This window comes from Piliocolobus tephrosceles, chromosome 21, assembly GCF_002776525.5.
Source record: "Piliocolobus tephrosceles isolate RC106 chromosome 21, ASM277652v3, whole genome shotgun sequence".
NCBI lineage: Eukaryota > Metazoa > Chordata > Mammalia > Primates > Cercopithecidae > Piliocolobus > Piliocolobus tephrosceles.
In genome coordinates, this window is record NC_045454.1 from 27,494,111 (window position 1) to 27,513,436 (window position 19,326).

At 50.2% G+C, this 19,326-nt stretch overlaps 1 protein-coding gene across 3 annotated transcripts; it reads left to right on the plus strand.

Annotated features, from left to right (window-relative positions):
- Window positions 1-4,882: 4,882 nt before the first annotated feature.
- On the plus strand, window positions 4,883-19,215 carry C21H19orf12 (chromosome 21 C19orf12 homolog). 3 transcript variants are annotated; one of them, XM_023229053.3, is made up of 3 exons: window positions 4,883-5,082; window positions 11,974-12,143; window positions 17,946-19,215. In XM_023229053.3, exons 2-3 carry the CDS (start codon window positions 11,984-11,986, stop codon window positions 18,209-18,211), a joined length of 426 nt encoding a protein of 141 aa, XP_023084821.1. In that variant the 5' UTR covers window positions 4,883-5,082; window positions 11,974-11,983; the 3' UTR covers window positions 18,212-19,215. The 3 variants fall into 3 exon arrangements, with proteins under 3 accessions (XP_023084821.1, XP_023084820.1, XP_023084819.1); XM_023229052.1 differs by lacking the exon at window positions 4,883-5,082 and adding an exon at window positions 5,095-5,308; XM_023229051.1 differs by lacking the exon at window positions 4,883-5,082 and adding an exon at window positions 8,105-8,159.
- Window positions 19,216-19,326: the final 111 nt, after the last annotated feature.

Genomic DNA, 19,326 nt, shown 5'->3' on the forward strand with positions numbered 1-19,326 from the left:
CAGGATCTCACTCTGTCGCCCAGCCAAAGTGCAGCATTACTATCACAGCTCACTACAGCCTCAGTCTCCTGGGCTCAAGCGATCCTTCCACCTCAGCCTCCCAAGTAGCTGGGACTACAGACACATGCCACCATGCCTGACTAATTTTTAAATGTTTTGTAAAGACGAGGTATTGCTATGTTGCCCGCGCCTAACCCAAGGCTGTTATTTTTATTTTTTGAGACGAGGTCTCGCTTTGTCGCCCAGGCTGGTGTGCGGAGTACAGTGGCGTCATCTCAGCTTACTGCAACCTCCGCCTCCCAGAATCAAGCAAGTCTCCTGCCTCATCCTCCCGCGTAGCTGAGACTACGGGCGTGCGACAGCACACCCAGCTAATTTTTATATTTTTAGAAGAGACGGGATTTCACCATGTTGGCCAGAATGGTCTCGATCTCTTGACCTCGTGATCCGCCTGCCTCAGCCTTCTGAAGTGCTGGGATTACAGGCATGAGCCACCACGCTCAGCCCAAGGCTGTTATTTTTATTGTGCCATGGGTGGACATGTATATACTATACACATGCTCAGATTATAATAATCACAGCTGGCATCTGGTGAATACTTCGTGCTAGGGTTTGCATGTTTCCTTTAAAACTCATGTTGAAATTCAATGGCCATTGTGGTTATATATATATATTTTTATTTATTATATTATATATTATATTTGTTATATTATACTATATATTTATTATGTATTTTATATATAATTATATATAATATATAATTTATAATAATATATAATATATAATGATATATAATAAGATACAGAGAGCCCTTAATTAAGAGCCCTCCCTAACAACTTCATTTTAACTTGATTGCATCTGCAAAGACCCTATTTCCAAATAAGGTCACATTCCCAGTGATGGGGTTAGGACTTCAACACATCTTTATACAATTCAAACCTTAATACCAGCTGTCTTAATCTGTTTTCTACTGCTATAAGAATTAGATATAATTCTTAAGATAAGAATTATATATAATATATTATATATAATTCTATCATTGTCCAAACTTGTATATGTGATATATGTTACATATCACATATAATATCCTACTTCGCACATATAACATGTTATATATTATATGTCATATTATATATAACATGTCATATATTATATAGTATATATTATAGTATATATAACATGTTATATATAATTATATTATATATAATATAACATGTTATATAAAATATATTATATAATGTTATATAATATATACGTTATATATGTTATATATTATATAACATATAAGATATTATATGCTCTCTCTATATATATTTTTTGAGATGGAATCTCACTCTGTTACCCAGGCTGTGGTGCAATGGCGCTTTCTTGGTTCACTGCAACCTCCACCTCCGGAGTTCAAGAGATTCTCCTGCCTCAGACTCCTGAGTAGGCATGATTACAGGCATGTGCCTCCATGCCCAGCTAATTTTTTAATTTTTAATAGAGATGGGGTTTTGCCATGTTGGCCTGGCTGGTCTCAAACTCCTGACCTCAGGTGCTCTGCTGGCCTTGGCCTCCCAAATTGCTAGGAGAACCTTTCAGTAGTCGTGAGGTCATGAGGGCTTTGCCCTCATGCATGGATTAATGCTGTGGTCACAGGAGTGGGCTCTTGATAAAGGGATAAGGGTGGCCCTCTTCCCTCTCTCATGCTCCCTCTTTATGTGATACCTTCTGCCATCTTATCATGTAACAAGAAGGCCCACACCAGATGTGGCCGCTGGATCTTGGAATTTCCAGCCTCCAGAACTATGAGCCAAATAAATATATTCTCTTTATAAATTACTCAGTCAGTGGCATTCTGTTACAGCAGCAGAAAACAGATTAAGACAGCTGGTATTAAGGTTTGAATTGTATAAAGATGTGTTGAAGTCCTAACCCCATCACTGGGAACATGACCTTATTTGGAAATAGGGTCTTTGCAGATGTAATCCAGTTAAAATGAAGTTATTAGGGAGGGCTCCTAATCCAATATGAGTATTAGAAGAGAGAAGTTTGGGCTGGGTGCCGTAGCTCACGCCTATAATCCCAACACTTTGGGAGGCTAAGGTGGGCGGATCACCTGAGGTCAGGAGTTCGAGAACAGGCTTACCAACATGGTGAAACCCTGTCTCTACTGAAAATACAACAAGTAGCCAGGCATGGTGGTGCACACCTGTAATCCCAGCTACTCGGGTGACCAAGGCATGAGAATCACTTGAACCCAGGAGGTGGGGGTTGCAGTGAACTGAGATTACACCACTGTACTCCAGCCTAGGCAACAGAGGAGACTCCTGTCTCAGAACAACAACAAAAAGAAACAACAAAAGAAGCTACAGGGTTTTTGGGTGTGGCCCACATGGCGGATCATCCGGCCCTGGTCTAGGTAGGTGGCTTTAGCCTGAAGGAGCCATGGAAGTTTTAGGAGCTGGTGTACTCAGCCTTGGGAGAAAGTGAGGGCATAGAACGCTGGCCTCAGGGGCCCCGTCTGAGTTTTGACTCTGGCTGGCTGTGTGAACACCACCTAGCACCCTAGGGCATCGTTGGGCCCATCAGCAAGACAGTGTTTTGTCAAGGTGGGGATAGAACTGGATTTCCCACTACCTTGGGCCCATGAGGCTCATATTTGGGACTTTGGAGAAGCCGCTCATTTTCACATTCTGTAATGTAAACAAGAATAATCTAGATTCATACATATTACCTCCTTTTATGTTCAGAACAATCCTATAGGATAAGCACTACTCTTGTTGCCATTTCCCAGATGAGGAAACTGAGGCACGGAGACGTGGAAGAACTTTGCCTCGGTCACTGTAAGCAGCCTAAAGCATCGCCGTGTGCTGGGCCAGTGCCATTTCCGCGCCATCATGGACACCCCACTGCACGCCTTGCTCACTGTGCAGGAGGCCCCAGCTGCCTTTAGGAGCATGAGGCACCGTGTGCTCCATCTCTGGGGTTCAGAGTGTGCGGTCATGTTATGCCTGTATTCGTATCAGAATGAGGCCCAGGAGGCTGATGGGTTGCAGATTTGCATGCAATGGCGCGATCTCGGCGCACTGCAACCTCCATCTCCCGGGTCCTAGCGATTCTCCTGCCTCAACCTCCCGAGTAGCTGGGACTACTACGTGCACCACCACGTCTGGCTCAGTTTTCCATGTTTAGTGCAGATGGGGTTTCACCATGTTGCCCAGGCTGGTCTCAAAGTCCTGGCCTCAGGTGATCTGCCCGCCTCGGCCTCCCAAAGTGCTGTGATTACAGGTGTGAGCCACCGCGCTCCGCTGCATGAACTGCTTACATGGGTGCCTTCTCTGGAGGGCCTGGACTTTGAAGCTTCTTTCACTCCCAGCATCTTTCCCTGCGCGGGCCCTCTCCCCACTATCTCTGGGGGAGGAGTCTGCAGGCCAGTTCTGCAATGTGCCGCCAGAGGGAGCTGCCCGCAGAGAAACGGGAGCGCCGCACTCAGGCCCCAGGAAGGCAGCAGGCTGAGACCCCAGGAAGGCAGCAGGCTGAGTTCCCCTGGCCTCAGTTCACTTTCCTTCTTGAAAGTCACCCAAACTCAAGCAAAAGCTCTGATTCAGGAATAAATGGGGTTGTTTTACCCCAGCCAAGGCCTGGGGAAGCTTGGTATTAACAGCCTTTGTTCCATTCTTTTAAGAATGGAAGAGTCCATCCTCTGGGTGCCCACAACACCCTGGAAAGCAGGCAGAGTGCTGGTCACAGACAGAGGCTTTGAGCTACCGAGACCCCGGCTGGAGTCTGGGCCCTGAAATTTTCTAACCGGGGTGGCCTTGGGCAGAGCAGCCTGTGTTTAGAGCTTCCCATCTGTAATACAGCAATGACAACCACGCCTGCTTTGCAGGGTTCCTGTTAGGATTAATTCTCTATAGAGAGCGCCCCAGAAGCCGCTTTTGGATTTGAGATGGTTCAAGACCACAACTTGCAATGACAAGAGTGGGGACAGCTTTCCATAGGTCTCAATACAGTAGTATTCCTGGGCAGTTCTGCAATCCCAGCCTCATGCCCTTTGCACCTTCCTAAGAGGCTGCCTACCCTCAGCTTTGGCCCCCATCCAAGAATCCTAGGAGCAAAGGCAGTTCTTTTCCTTTTTTCTTTTTTTAAGAGACGGTCTCGCTCTGTCTCCCAGGCTGGAGTGCAGGGCTGCAATCATGGTTCACTGTGGCCTCGAACTCCTGGGCTCAAGCAATCCTCCTGCTTCAGCTTCCCAAAATGCTGAGGTCACAGGTATGAGTCACCCACCCGGCCTAATTTTTATTATTATTTGTAGAGATGGGATGTCACTGTGTTGCTCACGCTCGGACTGCTGGGCTCAAGCAATCCTCCCTCTTCAGCCTCACTGGCAGCTGGGATTACGGTCCCGCCTAGCCTGCTTCTCCTTGTGCAACCCCCAGACCCAGAGGCTCCAGAGCAGCTCTGGAACAGCGGAAATCTGGCTTCGGCCCACACATTCACCAAATATTGACACAGCACCCTTGACCTCCAGATGCCCCTGAGCTCTCTTCCGCGCCCAGACTGCGGGGAGGAAGGGGTCCTCCAGGCCAAAGGGAGGGAGGTCTCCGGTTGGTACCCGCGGTCCCGGAGGCAGGTGCGCGGGGCCCGGATCTGATCGTGCGTGCGCAAGGGAGAAAGGCAGGCCTGGGCCTGCGGGAGCGCGGCCTTGCGGTCCCCGGGACTCCTCTCCGGGCGCCTCGTCTCGGTGCTTCACCCGTAACCCAAGCCAGGGCCCCGGTGTCAGCGGCGGGGTGGGCCGGGACCGGGGAGGGGGTGCCCAGCAGCGACCCCTGGGTCCCACTAAGGCCGTGCGCAGCTCGTAGCCAGAAGCCGGCCCGGCGCGTGGCTTCCCGGAAGGCCCCGCGCAGCCGGAAGGCGGGAGGGCGGGGCCAGCGCCGGGGCCGCCACCGAGGCCTGCGCGACCCTCCGCCGGGCTGAGGCTGGGGCCGGGGCCGGGGAGCCGGGCGGGGAGCTGGGCAGGGAGCCGGGGGCCAACCAGGCCCGGTCCGCAGCCGCCTCTGATCGCCGAGCGCGCCCCGCAGGCCTCGGCTCCCGCAGGTAAGGGTGCGCCCGGAGCCGGGGCGGGGCGCCTCCCAGGCCGCGCCCCGCGAGGGGAGGGGGCACCCCAAGAACAGGCCTGGAGGCCCGGGAGCGTCTAGGGGTGGTGGAGGGGGGGTCCCCGCCCTGCCGGGAGCCCGGCCCTCCCAGTGCCGGGATGGACACTGTTAGTGTAGTCATTGCCCCTATGGAGAAACTGAGGCACGGAGAGGCTGAAGTGACACAAGTAAGCAGCAGAGCTGGGACTAGAGTCCCAGGCCCTGGCTTGGTGTCACCCAGTAGTGGTGTAGGCGTGGGTGTGGTGGGCGGGGGTGGGGTGCGGGTGGTGGGAGTGGGTGAGGTTGGGTGGGGTGGTGGGTGGAGTGGGGGATGTGGGTTTGGCGGGGGTGGGGTGGAGGATGTGATGGGTGGGGGGACGGAGAAGGCGGGGGTGGGGTGCAAAATGTGATGGGTAGCGGTGGGGTAGCGTGGGGGTGGCTGGTGGGGCAGGGGCGGGGCTGGGGGTGGGGTGCTAGGTATTATAAATATGAAGGGATCCCGACAGGACTCCTGTCGGGCAGCAGAGCTGGCTGAGCCATATGGGAAGAAGATCTGGGCACTAGTTTAGATTTGGTCAGGAAGGGCTGTTAATGATTTAGGAGGTGAGATTAGTTTTGGGGGTGACAGATAGTTTGTTGAGTTTGTTTGTGACAGTCTTGCTCCGTTGTCCAGGCTAGAGTGCAATGGCGCGATCTCGGCTCACTGCAACCTCCACCTCCCGGGTTTAAACGATTCTCCTGCCTCAGCCTCTCGAGTAACTGAGATTACAGATGCCCGCCACCACGCCCCGCTAATTTTTTTTTTTTTTTTTTTGAGACGGAGTCCCGATCTGTTACCCAGGCGGGAGTGCAGTGGCGCGATCTCGGCTCACTGCAACCTCCACCTCCCTCGTTCAAGCAATTCCCCTGCCTCTCAGCCTCCCGAGTAGCTGGGATTACAGGCGACACCACCACGCCTGGCTATTTTTTTTTTTTTTTTTTTTTTTTTGTATTTTTAGTAGAGACGGGGTTTCACCATCTTGGCCAGGCTAGTCTCAAACTCCTGACCTTGTGATCCACCTGCCTTGGCCTTCTACAGTGCTGGGATTACAGACGTGGGCCACCGCACCTGACCAATTTTTGTATTTTTTAATAGAGATGGGGTTTCACCATCTTGAAATAGCACCTGTAGTTCCAGCTACTCGAGAGGCCCAGGCGGAAGAATTGCTTGAGGCCAGTTCCCGACCAGTCTAGGCAACACAGGGAGACTGTGTTTCTAGGGGGGAAAAAATGCAGGAGGGAAGGGGAGAGGGAAAGATGGAAAGAAAGAGAGAGAGAGAACGAAAGAGAAAGAGAAAGGAAAAGAAGGAAAGAAAAGGAAAAAGGAAAGAAAGAAAGGAAAGGAAAGAAAGAGAGAGAAAGAAAGAAATAGGGATACTTGGAGAAGCTTTGAAGTGACCTGTTTATTGATCAAGTAGGTAGGTAAGGTGCATGCTGCCAGGAGGGGCTGGGGTAGAGAGGGCAGGGCCCTGCTGTATGGGGGTGGGCAGCGAACGGCCCCTGCTCAGCCCTGGCCTCCATTGCTACACAGAATGGCAGGTCCAATGTGATCTGGTCTTCTGGTTTTTCAGGAGAAATCAGGAATCTGAGGTGCACGCAAAATCTCCTGATTTTTAAATATTGGCAACTAATTTGTTTTAAAAAAACAACTATGAGCTAATCTAAAAATGTTTGCTAGTGGGATCCACCTACTGCCTTTGCGCTGGGGTATGGAGAGGTGGGAGGTCAATGTTGACAAGAGCCAGATCTAATTTTTTGTTAAAGAACAGGGTACTTGGAGTAGAGAGAGTCTTCCTCTCCCTTATCTCTTACAATCTGGTCCAAACTCAGAAAGTTAGGCTGTTGTTGGTGGGATGGGCTTGTCTCCATCTTTCTATACCTCTCAGAGCAGCCTGGGCACCTGCAAGAAAGCGGGGCTTCAAGTTGTCATTTGCCTTCCCTGTGGCTGGCAGATGGGCTTCCTGTGATCAGGGCCTGGTATGTGGGCAAATCTGAGTGTGAAATAGGTGTGATACAGTGGAGAGGGGGGAGCCACACTCCCACCCCCTGAGGTCTGTCCCCATCCTCCCTCCTCACCCACTTCCCTGTCATTTACAGACAAAGGCAGTCTTGCGGTGGGAGAAGGAGCAGGGTGGGTTTTCCTCTCAATCTGGCGAGCCTGGAGAATTCAGGAAGCTGAGCTTTTTAGCAAGGGCTCAGGAGGTGGAGTTACTAACCTTTCTTCCTCAACAAGAGCCTGTTAATGCTCTAACTTCTGAAATGATTATTGCAAATAAATTAAACCTTGAATGGAGTCAGCCACAACGTCTCTACCCATGGTGCAGAGCTATTAAAACGCAGTGACTTCCTCCACCTGCCCTCACACATGCAGTGATAGCTGCTGGCCCTCCCATTCTGCAGAGCCCAGGGCTTGTGTCTCAGTGAAACCTGCCTCATTGTCTGAGATGTCACGGAAGTTCTTGGTCTCACGGCCAAGGAAATCAAGGACACAGACACTCCAGAGGGTAGGTTAGAGGAGAAGTTTAATAAACGAAAGAAAGAAAGCTCTCTGGATCAGAGAGGGGTCCCAGAAAGATGGGCTGCCATTTTACAGTGAAATGCAAGGGTTTTTATAGACAAGCTGGTGGGAGGGGTGCTTCATTTACATAAGGTGTGAATTTCTGAGTCCTCCACCCCACCCTTTCTAGTGCACATGTGGGCTTCTTAGCCTGAGTTACTACTCCATGTTGCTTATTTCTTCCTACTGTACATGTATGAATAAAGGTTGGGGGGTGGGGGGTAGAACACTCCAAGATGGACATGCCTGGTCCAGGGTAGCTCTTCTTTTCCGTGCCATGCAAGCCTCTGTGTCTGAGTATTTCTTTGTTTTTTCTTTTGAGATGGAGTCTTGCTCTGCTGCCAGGCTGGAGTGCAGTGGCGTGATCTTGGCTCACTGCAACCTCTGCCTTCCGGGTTCAAGCGATTCTCCTTCCTCAGCCTCCCGAGTAGCTGGGATTACAGGTGAGCACCACCACACCTGGTTAATTTTTGTATTTTTTTTTAGTAGAGATGGGATTTCACCATGTTGGCCAGGATGGTCTCAATCTCTTGACCTTGTGATTTGCCCACCTCGGCCTCCCAAAATGCTGGGATTAGAGGCATGAGCCACTGTGCCCAGCCGTGTCTGAGTATTTATAAGTAGGGAGAGGACTGTGCTTACTGGGGCCCACCGTATGTCTGTATGTCACACAGGGGACCCCTTTCTGTGTTAGAGCTTGCCTTCCTTATCTGTGTTTTCTGAAAGGGAAACGACCTCTTAGGCTGCTTTTTGTTAGAAGGGAATTCTGCCAAGGACCCTTGCCCTAACTATTTGCCTAATTGATTTCTCTCCTCTCACATTGATGCCGGCCTGGCTGGGTCAGGTAGAGTTGGAAGTAGCATTTTTGCAAGGACATCTCTTGAGCCTCTGTAGATTTTCACTTAAAGTCATTCGGAGTAGGTCGGAAGCTAGGTTTTCTCTTGGGTAGCCAGTAGAGCTAAAGTGTTTATGTATCTGTTTCCTGCCTTCCTTCTTTCCACTTCTGCATGCATTTTCTTGCTGTGCAGAAACTGTTTTGAGAGTGCAGACCCAAAACACCACTCCCAAAACTGTAGAAAACCTGTGGTGGGAGTGGTGTCCAGGCACTGACTTGGAAGCCAGTCTTGCAGACCAAGCATGGCAGGGCTCAGGGTCTTCACACCCTGGGAAAGGGAGGTTCCTTGCAGCCTCCAAAGGGGCCTTCCCTTTTTCCAATATAATTGACAGATGAAAAGCTGGATATAAACCAGAACTAAGCTCAAAGGTGATTAGATATTTTACACCAGGATTTTGAGCTTTTTGTAAGATTTTACTGTAATATTATTTCCTTTGGTTACCTCAATATGTACTTGAAATATATCTCATTTTGTGCTGGACGTGGTGGCTCATGCCTGTAATCCTAGCACTTTGAGAGGCCAAGGCAGGCAGATCACCTGAGGTCAGGAGTTCAAGACCAGCCTGGCCAACATGGTGAAACCCCATCTCTACTAAAAATACAAAAATTAGCCAGGTGTGGTGGTGCATGTCTGTAGTCCCAGCTATTCGGGAGGCTGAGGCAGGAGAATTGCTTGAACCTGGGAGGTGGAGGCTGCAGTGAGCCAAGATGGTGCCACTACACTGCAGCCTAGGTGACCTAGGTGACGGAGCAGGCTTTGTCTCCAAAAAAAAAGAAAAAAGAAAAACAAAATCTCTGTCAATATCTCTATCTATCTATGTCATTTTGTTTTAGGACCATGGTGACTGGATAAATCAGGTTCTGCCTTCTGTCTCCCCATTTCCGAGTGGCTTCTGCCTATTCAGTCGGGACGCTGTTATAATGCCATTTTATCGTTTAGACATTTGTATGTAAACAAATCTTAACACTGGAATAGTGGAAGGGGGTTCTCTTCTGGGGAGAAGGAGGAGGCATTCAACCTGTCAGCAAGCAAAGGAGCTGGGCAGGGCCTGGAAACCAGGCGACCAGGTTTTGGGAGACCCAGGGCACAGGGTAGTCAGAGCAGGGACCCACAGGCCTGAGTGCTCCTCCAGTCCCTTATATGAGCAGGGCTTACAAGGCCTGCCCTCCCCACTGCCTCTTATACTTCATGGGGCCAAAAAGACTTATCTAGGGGTGCTTGTTTGCAATTTCTGAATTTGAAGACTGAGTAACGAATGTCAGAGTCCTGGGTTTTGCCCTCTTGGGGTCTTGCTGCCCACAGTGAGATCAGAGGAGCACTTTGGGGGCTTGTTGGAAATGCAGATTCTTACCCTCCCATACTGGCTGCATCTAACAAGGTTTTCAGTGGTTCCTGTGCACTTGTGGAGAACAGGTCTAATGTGTACCAAAGGGGCAAAAGAAGGGAAATTTATAGGGGCAGGAGCGCAGGATGCTCTCCTGGGACTGCAGAGAAGTTCTGAGAACCTGACTTTGTGGTCTTCTCATGGATTCATGGGTTTGTTCTCTGGGCTCAAAATTATATCCTAGGATTGGGAGAGCAGTTGTACAGTAGGGACTTCTGCTTCTGGATCATCCTTGGGTCAGAGAAGCACACATGTCTGGGTGTGGTGGCCCATGCCTGTAATCCCAGCGCTCTGGGAGGCTGAGGCAGGAAGATTGCTTGAGCTCAGGAAGTCAAGACCGGGCTGGGCAACATTGCGAGACCCTGTCTGTATGAAAACAAAAAAAAAACTGAGCGTGGTGTTGCATGCCTTTAGCCCCTGCTACTCAGGAGACTGAGGTGGGAGGATCACTGTAGCCCAGGAGTTCAAGGCTGCAGTGAGCCATGATCGCATCACTGCACACCAGCTTGGGCAACAAGAGACACTGTCTCTGAAAAAAAAAAAAAAAAAAAAACACTCTCATATAACATATAACCCAAAGATATTAAAGCCAAATGTAGAGGCTCATGCCTGTAATCCTAACACTTTGAGAGGCTAAGGCAGGATCCCTTGAGCCCAGGAGTTCAAGACCAGCCTGGGCAACATAGTAGTCATCTCTACTAAGAATAAAAATAAAATTAGCTGGGTGTGGTGATTGCACACCTGTAGTCCCATCTACTCAGGAGGCTGAGGTGGGAGGATCGCTTGAGCCCAAGAGGTCAAGGCTGCAGTGAGTTGTGATTGTGCCATTGCACTCCAGCCTGGGCAACAAAGCAAGACCCTGTCTCAAAAAAGAAAAAAAGATAATAAGCAATAGAATCTATCCATAACTTCCTCAGTTGAGTTGCTGTAGCACCTGTTTCAATATTTCTACCTAGAATGAAATGGGAAGTGCCGGTGAGAAAGGGAAGTACTGCTGGAGCCTTGGGCTCAGCCAGAGCTCTGAGGAGACCCCCCACCTCGTGGCCCCTTTAATTTTCTCAGCCCTTGGGCTCTCTAGAGCCCATCCCTCCCTGCTCTGGCTCTAGCGTGGCACACATTTTCCCTACCCTAGAGGATTTTGCTTAAAGTCATTGTGCGGAAGGTTCACTTGCCCGTCCATCTTTCTGTCCATGTATATCGCAAAGCCTGGGAATGCTTTCATGTATTTTATTCTCCAGTTGCTTTGTCTCCCTGCTTTATCTTGTCCCTGCTTTTAGTGTCCCATGGGTACAACTGTGTTGAATTTTAAGAGCAGTTGCTTAAGGCAGCCCAGTGTGTGCGTTAGTAACAGTGTTCGTTCAGAGCCATCCTGGATCGGGAGCCTGCAGGCTTCCAGACTTATGCCAGGCGCTTCCTGCCCATCCTGCTGGCACCATCTGAGAGTCCAGCCTGCAGGGACTGTCTCCGTCTTAGAAGGGAGGTATCTGACCCTCTGCTCAGGGCCCACCGGAGGTGAGTGCCCGTGTAGTCACAGAGTCCCATCCCTTCCCCGGTTCTGGCTTGGCCTTAGCTCAGATGCCTCGTGCCAGGATTTCCCGGTCTCTGCTGGACTTTGTGTGCAGGGCGTTCCCCGAGCCAGTGCAAAGGCCACTGATGCCAGAAGGGTCAGACCACCTCCCTCGTGATGAACCAGCAGAACATGTGGCCGGGTTGCTCATTAATCTGTCCTAAGTCAGAAGTTAATCAGAGGGCAAAGAAGACCTTTCACCCACTCAGCCGCTGCTATTTGCTTATTCACTAACTGCTGCCTGCCCTGTCTGTGGGAACTTTCCACCGTCTGGATGCTGTCTCATACAGACACTTAGAGCTGCTGTGCTCTCCTGAAAAGGGGGACCCTTTCTTAAAACTCTAGGAACTAGAGTGGCGTTAATACTCTTACGCTCATTAAAACTGTCCCTCTGAATTTCTCCCTTGAAGGCCCGCCACGATGACCATCATGGTGGAGGACATCATGAAGCTGCTGTGCTCCCTTTCTGGGGAGAGGAAGATGAAGGCGGCTGTCAAACACTCTGGGAAGGGTGCCCTGGTCACAGGGGCCGTGGCCTTCGTCGGGGGTTTGGTGGGCGGCCCGCCGGGACTCGCCGTTGGTAAGTGCAGGTGTCTCACAGAGACAGCCAGCCTTGGGGATGTCATAAAAGGGCAGTTGAAACACAGGGAGAAGGCCAGGCGCAGTGGCTCACACCTGTAATCCCAGGACTTTGGGAGGCCAAGGCGGGTGGATCACCTGAGGTCAGGAGTTTGAGACCAGCCTGGCCAACATGGTGAAACCCTGTCTCTACTAAAAATACAAAAAATAGCTGGGTGCGGTGGCGCATGCCTATACTCCCGGCTACTCGAGAGGCTGAGGCAGGAGAATCGCTTAAACCCGGGAGGCAAAGGTTGCAGTGAGCCAAGATCGTGCCATTGCACTCCAGCCTGGGCGACAGAACAAGATTCCATCTCAAAAAAAAAAAAAAAAAAAAAAAGAAGGAAAAAAGAAAATAAACACAGGGAGAAACGAACTCGTACAAGTGGTGCCATGCATCTTGTGGGAGGAGTTGGTGGAGTTAAGGTTGCCTCTGGGAAATGTTCTTTGCAGATATAATTTGTCCATTGGAAATGCAAGCTTCTGTGTGAATGTCTCGGAAGTGTGGGGCACTCTTGAAAATGGCATCTGTGCCAGGCGCGGTGGCTCAAGCCTGTAATCCCAGCACTTTGGGAGGCCGAGACGGGCGGATCACGAGGTCAGGAGATCGAGACCATCCTGGCTAACACGGTGAAACCCCGTCTCTACAAAAAAATACAAAAAACTAGCCGGGTGAGGTGGTGGGCGCCTGTAGTCCTGCTACTCGGGAGGCTGAGGCAGGAGAATGGCGTAAACCCGGGAGGCGGAGCTTGCAGTGAGCTGAGATCTGGCCACTGTGCTCCAGCCTAGGCGACAAAGCGAGACTCCGTCTCAACAACAACAACAACAACAACAACAACAAAAAGAAAATGGCATCTGTGTCATTTGGGCCTAGAGGCACCTTTTCCCCAGTGCTAGGATCCCAGAATAAGTATCAGAGCAGCAGGCCTCTGAAGATACCAGGGTGTCCTGGGTCCCGTGGTGGCTTCCCTCACCCTGATCATGATGCAAGGTCCCTGCAGAAAGGAAACCAGGGAGGAGGCTGGGAGGGGCCATGCACCTTCTCGCACATGCGGTGTGGCCATTTCATGTGAGCGGGCTCATTCTGAGAGAGCTCCCCTGTTCTGAAAGAGACCACCAAAAGAACTGCCTTTCACCCCTAGAGGGCCTGCCCACCTCTACCACCTGCTTTTATTCTTTCTTTTTTGAGACGGAGTCTCACTCTGTTGCCCAGACTGGAGTGCAGTGGCATTGATCTTGGCTCACTGCAACCTCTGCCTCGCGGGTTCAAGTGATTCTCCTGCCTCAGCCTCTTGAGTAGCTGGGACTACAGGTGTGCACCACCACACCCAGCTAATTTTTGTATTTTTAGTAGAGACAGGGTTTTGCCCTGTTGGCCAGGCTGATCTCAAACTCCTGGCCACAAGTGATCCACCCGCCTTGGCCTCCCAAAGTGCTAGGATTACAGGCATGAGCCACTGTGCCTGGCCATTTTCCACCTGCTTTTATTTGAAAATCAATTTCTGGCAATGAATGAAAGTTTGGCTAATTTTTCCACTGTTCCTTGCAGCTCGGATGAAGTTAGTTTCTTTGGCTTGGGGAAGGAAGAATTCCTGTGTCCTGAGCCTCAGAAGGTCTACCTGGCCTGGGGCTGTGGCTCAAACCATAGATGGAGTCAGAGAGCTGACCATCCTTCAGACCTGAGCTGGGCAGGGGCCAAGCGAGGCCTCCTGGTGGCTTCTAGTGGCTTCAGGGACCTGCTTCTGTTTAACAGGGATTCTTATGATGACTTATTTTTCATATCGGGCACGGCAGATACTTGCCACATGCCCGCTCTGTGCTGGCCAGCCTGAGCTGGGGACATGGGGCGTGGAGAACTTGCCATCTGGTGAAGATCCCTTCTGTGTGGCATGTAGTCTCCATGCTCACAGGCGGGAGAGAGAAGTGCTTTTCTGCTGAGGTTGACTTCCGTTCCCCAGCTCGCTGGTGGGGTTCCTGCTCTGTGCTTCCCTTCTGTAGTGGGATTGACATTCGAGGATATTTCGTTAAGCTGAGGCTCACACTGGGGAGAAAAATTAATGTGTGGGTGGGCCCAGACCTTCCCTCTCCATATTTCCCTTTCCAAACTCCATGAATTAGTGAGGCCTGACTTCCGCATCTTGCCATCTGAGAAGGAACCGGAGATGGGGAAGACAAAACCGTTTCCTTCTTCCTCTGTGACACTCTGCATCTGTGCCCCCACCTCCATCAGCGCTCAGGGGAAGGCTTTGGGGATCATTTTATCATGTAGCTGTGCCCAGATGCTATTTTGGGAGCACATATTTTATTCAGATTGAGTAAAAGCTGGTGGAGAACAGGATGTCCGCTAAGATAGCCCGGGGGATTCACTGCTTCCAGCCCCTGTTCACGGGCGGGAGCATCATTTTACCCTGAAAACAAAGGAATTTTCTCCTCTCCAAAGAGCCAGTAATTTGCTGGTCGATATTCCTGGCGACTTTTTGCATTAAGTGCTGCTCTAAATCAAATATTGATGTTCTCATAAAGGTTTAGTGCACATGAGTGCAACTCTTGTCGACTCTGAGCATTTCACTGGTGTCATGGGGAAAAGTTCAGTAAAACTTGTAAATTAGCTGGCTTTCCCTCCCCAGAATGTGCCTTTCTTTTGCAGAGAAGATGAACCCTGTCTGCGTGTCGCATTCAGCCTCTGGGATATGGGGCTGGCCCCAGCTGCGTACCCGGGGTGGTGTCTGCTCCAGAGGCCTCGGTGCTTGGCTTCCAGAAGCAGCAAGCACTGGTTTTGCTGCCTGTCGTCTGAGTCTGGCCAGCCAGTGGGTTCTCTCTGGCCTGGGCTGCATTTTTGAAAGAAACTTTTCATTTTGCAATAATGTTAGGTTTACAGAGAAGTCGCGAAGATAGTACAAAGGATTCCCGTATGTCCTCCACCCAGTTTTGGTTCTCCTAGTGTTCATGTATATTACTGTATGCTTGTCAAAACTAAAACCGGCTGGGTGCAGTGGCTCATGCCTTTGTAATCTCAGCACTTTGGGAGGCTTGAGGTTGAAAGATCGCTTGAGCCCAGCAGTTTGAGACCAGACTGGGCAACATAATGAGACCCTGTCTCTACAAAAAATAAAAAATAAAATATTAGCCAGGCATGGTGGTGCAAGTCTGTAATCCCAGCTACTTGGGAGGCCAAGGTGGGAGGATTGCTTGAGCCTAGGAATTTGAGGCTGCAGTGAGGTATAATCATACCACTGCACTCCAACCTGGGTGACAGAGTGAGATTCTGTCTAAGAAAAACAAACAAACAAACAAAAAAACCCTAAAACACCAACGAATATGTTACTATTAACCATTCTCCAGACTTGATTTGGGTTTCACCAGTTTCTGCATTAATGGCCTTTTTTTTTTTTTTTTTGGCCTCGGGATCCAGTCTAAGACACCACATTGCATTGAATTGCCTGCTTTCTTAGTCTCCTCTGGCCTTTAACACTTTCTCAGACTTTCCTTGTTCACGACCTTGATAGTTTTGAGGAATACTGGGCAGGTATTTCGTCGAACATCTCTCAGTTTGAATTTGCCAGATGTGTTTAGGATGGGACTGGAATTAGGAGTCTTTGGGAGGCATGCCTGGGAGGTGATGTGCCCCCTCCCTTCTCTTGCATTAATTCTGGGTGTATATGACATTCACATGATGTCATCAGTGATGTTGACCTTGAACACTTGGTTAAGGGCATGTTTGCTGGGTTTTTCCATTACAAAGTTTCTCTCTCCCTTTCCATACTCTGTCTGTTGAAAGTGAGTCACTAAGTCTAGTGGGCTTCATCTTTAAATATCTGATTGGTGATATTTAAAAATCACGAGGTGTTTTAAGCTACAAATCTGGTATTTTGTGTGGTAGCAATGAACTGGCGTGAAGTGCCACTGCCACCTAATGGGAACCAGGTCGTCCAGGTCTTCTGTGTCCTGGGCCTCAGAAGGTCTATGCAGTTCAAGGCTTGGTTGGCCCAGACTGTAGGCTGGGATGAAATCAGAGCCTGCCACCCATCCGACCTCAGCAGAGGAGGGGCCAGGTAAGGCCCACCCGCCCCCTCACTCTTCTTAGTTCCTCCCTAGCTCTTGGAGGCACTTAACTTTGGACCCCTTCCCTAGGGCACCTTGCCTTCCTCTGTACCATATCCTGCATGTGGCTTCTTCAGGTAGAACTTTCCATGGATACAAGGTCTTTAAGTCCCAGAATAGCATGACCTAACCTTGGCAATGAGTTCACATTTAAAAATAATGTTTCTGCCCTTTTAGGGTGGCAGAAGTAGAAATAGTAAACTACCTTAGATTTGTTGTTTATTTTTATTTTTATTTTTATTTTTGAGATGGAGTCTCACTCTGTTGCCCGGGCTGGAGTGCAGTGGCGCAATATTGGCTCACTGCAACCTCTGCCTCCCAGGTTCAAGTGATTTTCCTGCCTCAGCCTCCTGAGTAGCTGGGATTACAGGCGCCCACCATTATGCCTGGCTAATTTTTTGTATTTTTAGTAGAGACGGGGTTTCACCATGTTGGCCAGGCTAGTCTCGAACTCCTGACCTCGTGATTTGCCCACCTCAGCCTCTCAAAGTGCTGAGATTACAGGCATGAGCCACTGCACCATTTGTTATTTATCATTGTACAACTTGGAGGGGTTCTATGAAAAGCACTGCTTCAAGAGGAAAGAGCCTCCTTATCTGTCCCCAGGTCCTTTAACCACGTGGGCTCACTGGAGATTTCGTAAGTTCAGGGGCAAGGAGCATATCAGCTGCCTAGGGGAGGAAATTCAGTCTCACCACTGAGATGGTTTCTTTTTTGAAGACAGAGTCTTGTTCTGTTGCTCAGGCTGGAGTGCAGTGGTGTGATCTCGGCTCACTGCAACCTGCACCTCCCGGGTTCAAGTGATTATCCTGCCTCAGCTTCTGAGTAGCTGGGATTACAGGCATGTGCCACCATGCCCAGCTAATTTTTGTATTTTTAGTAGAGATGGTGTTTTACCATGTCGACCATGCTGGTCTCAAACTCCTGACCTCAGGTGATCCACCAGCCTTGGCCTCCCAAAGTGCTGGTATTACAGGCGTGAGCCACCGCATCCAGCCCGAGATGGTTTCTCTTGAAAATGCATTTGTGGCTGGTCACAGGGTCTCACGCCTGTAATCCCAGCACTGTGGGGGCCTGAGGTAGGCAGATCATCTAAGGTCAGGAGATCGAGACCAGCCTGGCCAACATGGTGAAACCCCGTCTCTACTAAAAATACAAAAATTAGCCAAGTGTGTGAACCTGGGAGTCAGAGGTTGCAGTGAGCCGAGATTGTGTCATTGCACTCCACCCTGGGCAACAGAGCGAGACTCGGTCTAAAAAAAAAAAAAAAGAAAAAAAGTGCATTTGTTTCTCAGCCTTCTCCTTTGTGATGAGAGAGGGATTTTTGCAGTAAGCCCATGAACCTCCGTCAGGTCATGAAGATCTTAGTGGGCCCAGCACTGAGGTGGGAGATGGGGCAGGCAGGCATCATTTTGCATCCCTAAAAATGTGGAGCTTAGGGAATGCGTGTTGGGTGTCAATTATCTGAGCCAAATGGACAGAAGACTGCATAAACCTTTGCCCTCCACACTGGCTGGCGGAGCAGGCGTGGCACAGAGCCCGCTCTGGCTGGCTCATGAATGCGCCTGCTCATGGTGATGGTGATGTGCACTCAGTGGGAACTTAAGTAAGGCCACTGCTTATGAATAAAACCCCACTAATTGAACAATTCCTTGTTTTCTAGGAGGGGCTGTCGGGGGGCTGTTAGGTGCCTGGATGACAAGTGGACAGTTTAAGCCAGTTCCTCAAATCCTAATGGAGCTGTCCCCCGCCGAGCAACAGAAGCTCTTTAAGGAAGCCATGGCCATCATCAGGCACCTAGAGTGGACGGATGCCGTGCAGCTGACTGCGCTGGTCATGGGCAGCAAGGCCCTGCAGCAGCAGCTGCTGGCCATGCTGGTGAACTACGTCACCAAGGAGCTGCGGGCCGAGATCCAGTACGATGACTAGGCCGCGCCTCCAGGGAGGTGGGGAGCCCCTTTAGATGACTGTGTGACTCTGAAGAGGTGGCTTGGGAGTTGGGAGAAGCCCAGTGGATGCCCCTGGGGAATCTCCACGTCATCAGTGTATTACTAGCAACGTCCTGCTGGAGAGCCCACTGCCGTGCAGTGTCACGTTCCAGACGTTACTTATGAAGCAGCTTGTGTTGGTGGCATGTGCACTGGTGTGCCATGACAGCCCTCTGACTGCCCCCCGGTGAAGAGTAAAGGCCTCAGAGGCATCTGCTGAGTCCTCTCACCCATGTGGGTCTGGGGAAGTGATCATGCTCAGTGACGGTCTGACTGCATCTCATCCTCCCCTGGGGGCCTTCTCATCTTGGGAGATGACTCCTCTTCCAAGCACCTGCTGCAGGACTGGATCCCACCCCCCTGCAGGCCCCAGGGTCTCAGGGCCTTGGAGCGGCCCATGCTGAATCACGTTTACCTCCTAGTGCAGCCCTCCCCTACCCAGGGACTGCTGAATGGCCCCATGGAGGGGATGGGCGGCCTGCTGAGTGAAGCCTCAAATACCAAGTGGACTTGACCTCAACCCGCTAGGCTGCACACCTAGACTCGCCCTGCCAGGGCCTCACTCTTCCCATCTGAAAAGTCATGGTAGTTCTTGAGTTTTATTTCTCAAATGAAATATTTTTAGTAAAACGTACAGGCATATCTTGGAAATATTGTGGGTTCAGTTCCAGACCACCTCAGTAAAGCCAACATCACAGTAAAGCAAGGAAACACATTTTTTTGGTTTCCCAGTGCATATAAAAGTCATGTTTACTCTATATTGCAGTCCATTAAATGTGCAATAGCATTACATTTAAAAAATGTACAAACCTTAATTTAAAAATATTTATTGTTCAAAATGCTGACACAGAGACACAAAGTGAGCACATGGCTGTTGGAAAATGGTGCCAAATAGACTTGCTTGATGCCGGGCTGCTACAAACCTTCAATTAAAAAAAAAAAAAACACAGGCGAGGTGCGGTGGCTCACTCCTGTAATCCCAGTACTTTGGGAGGCTGAGGCGGATGGATCACGAGGTCAGGAGATCGAGACCATCCTGGCTAACACAGTGAAACC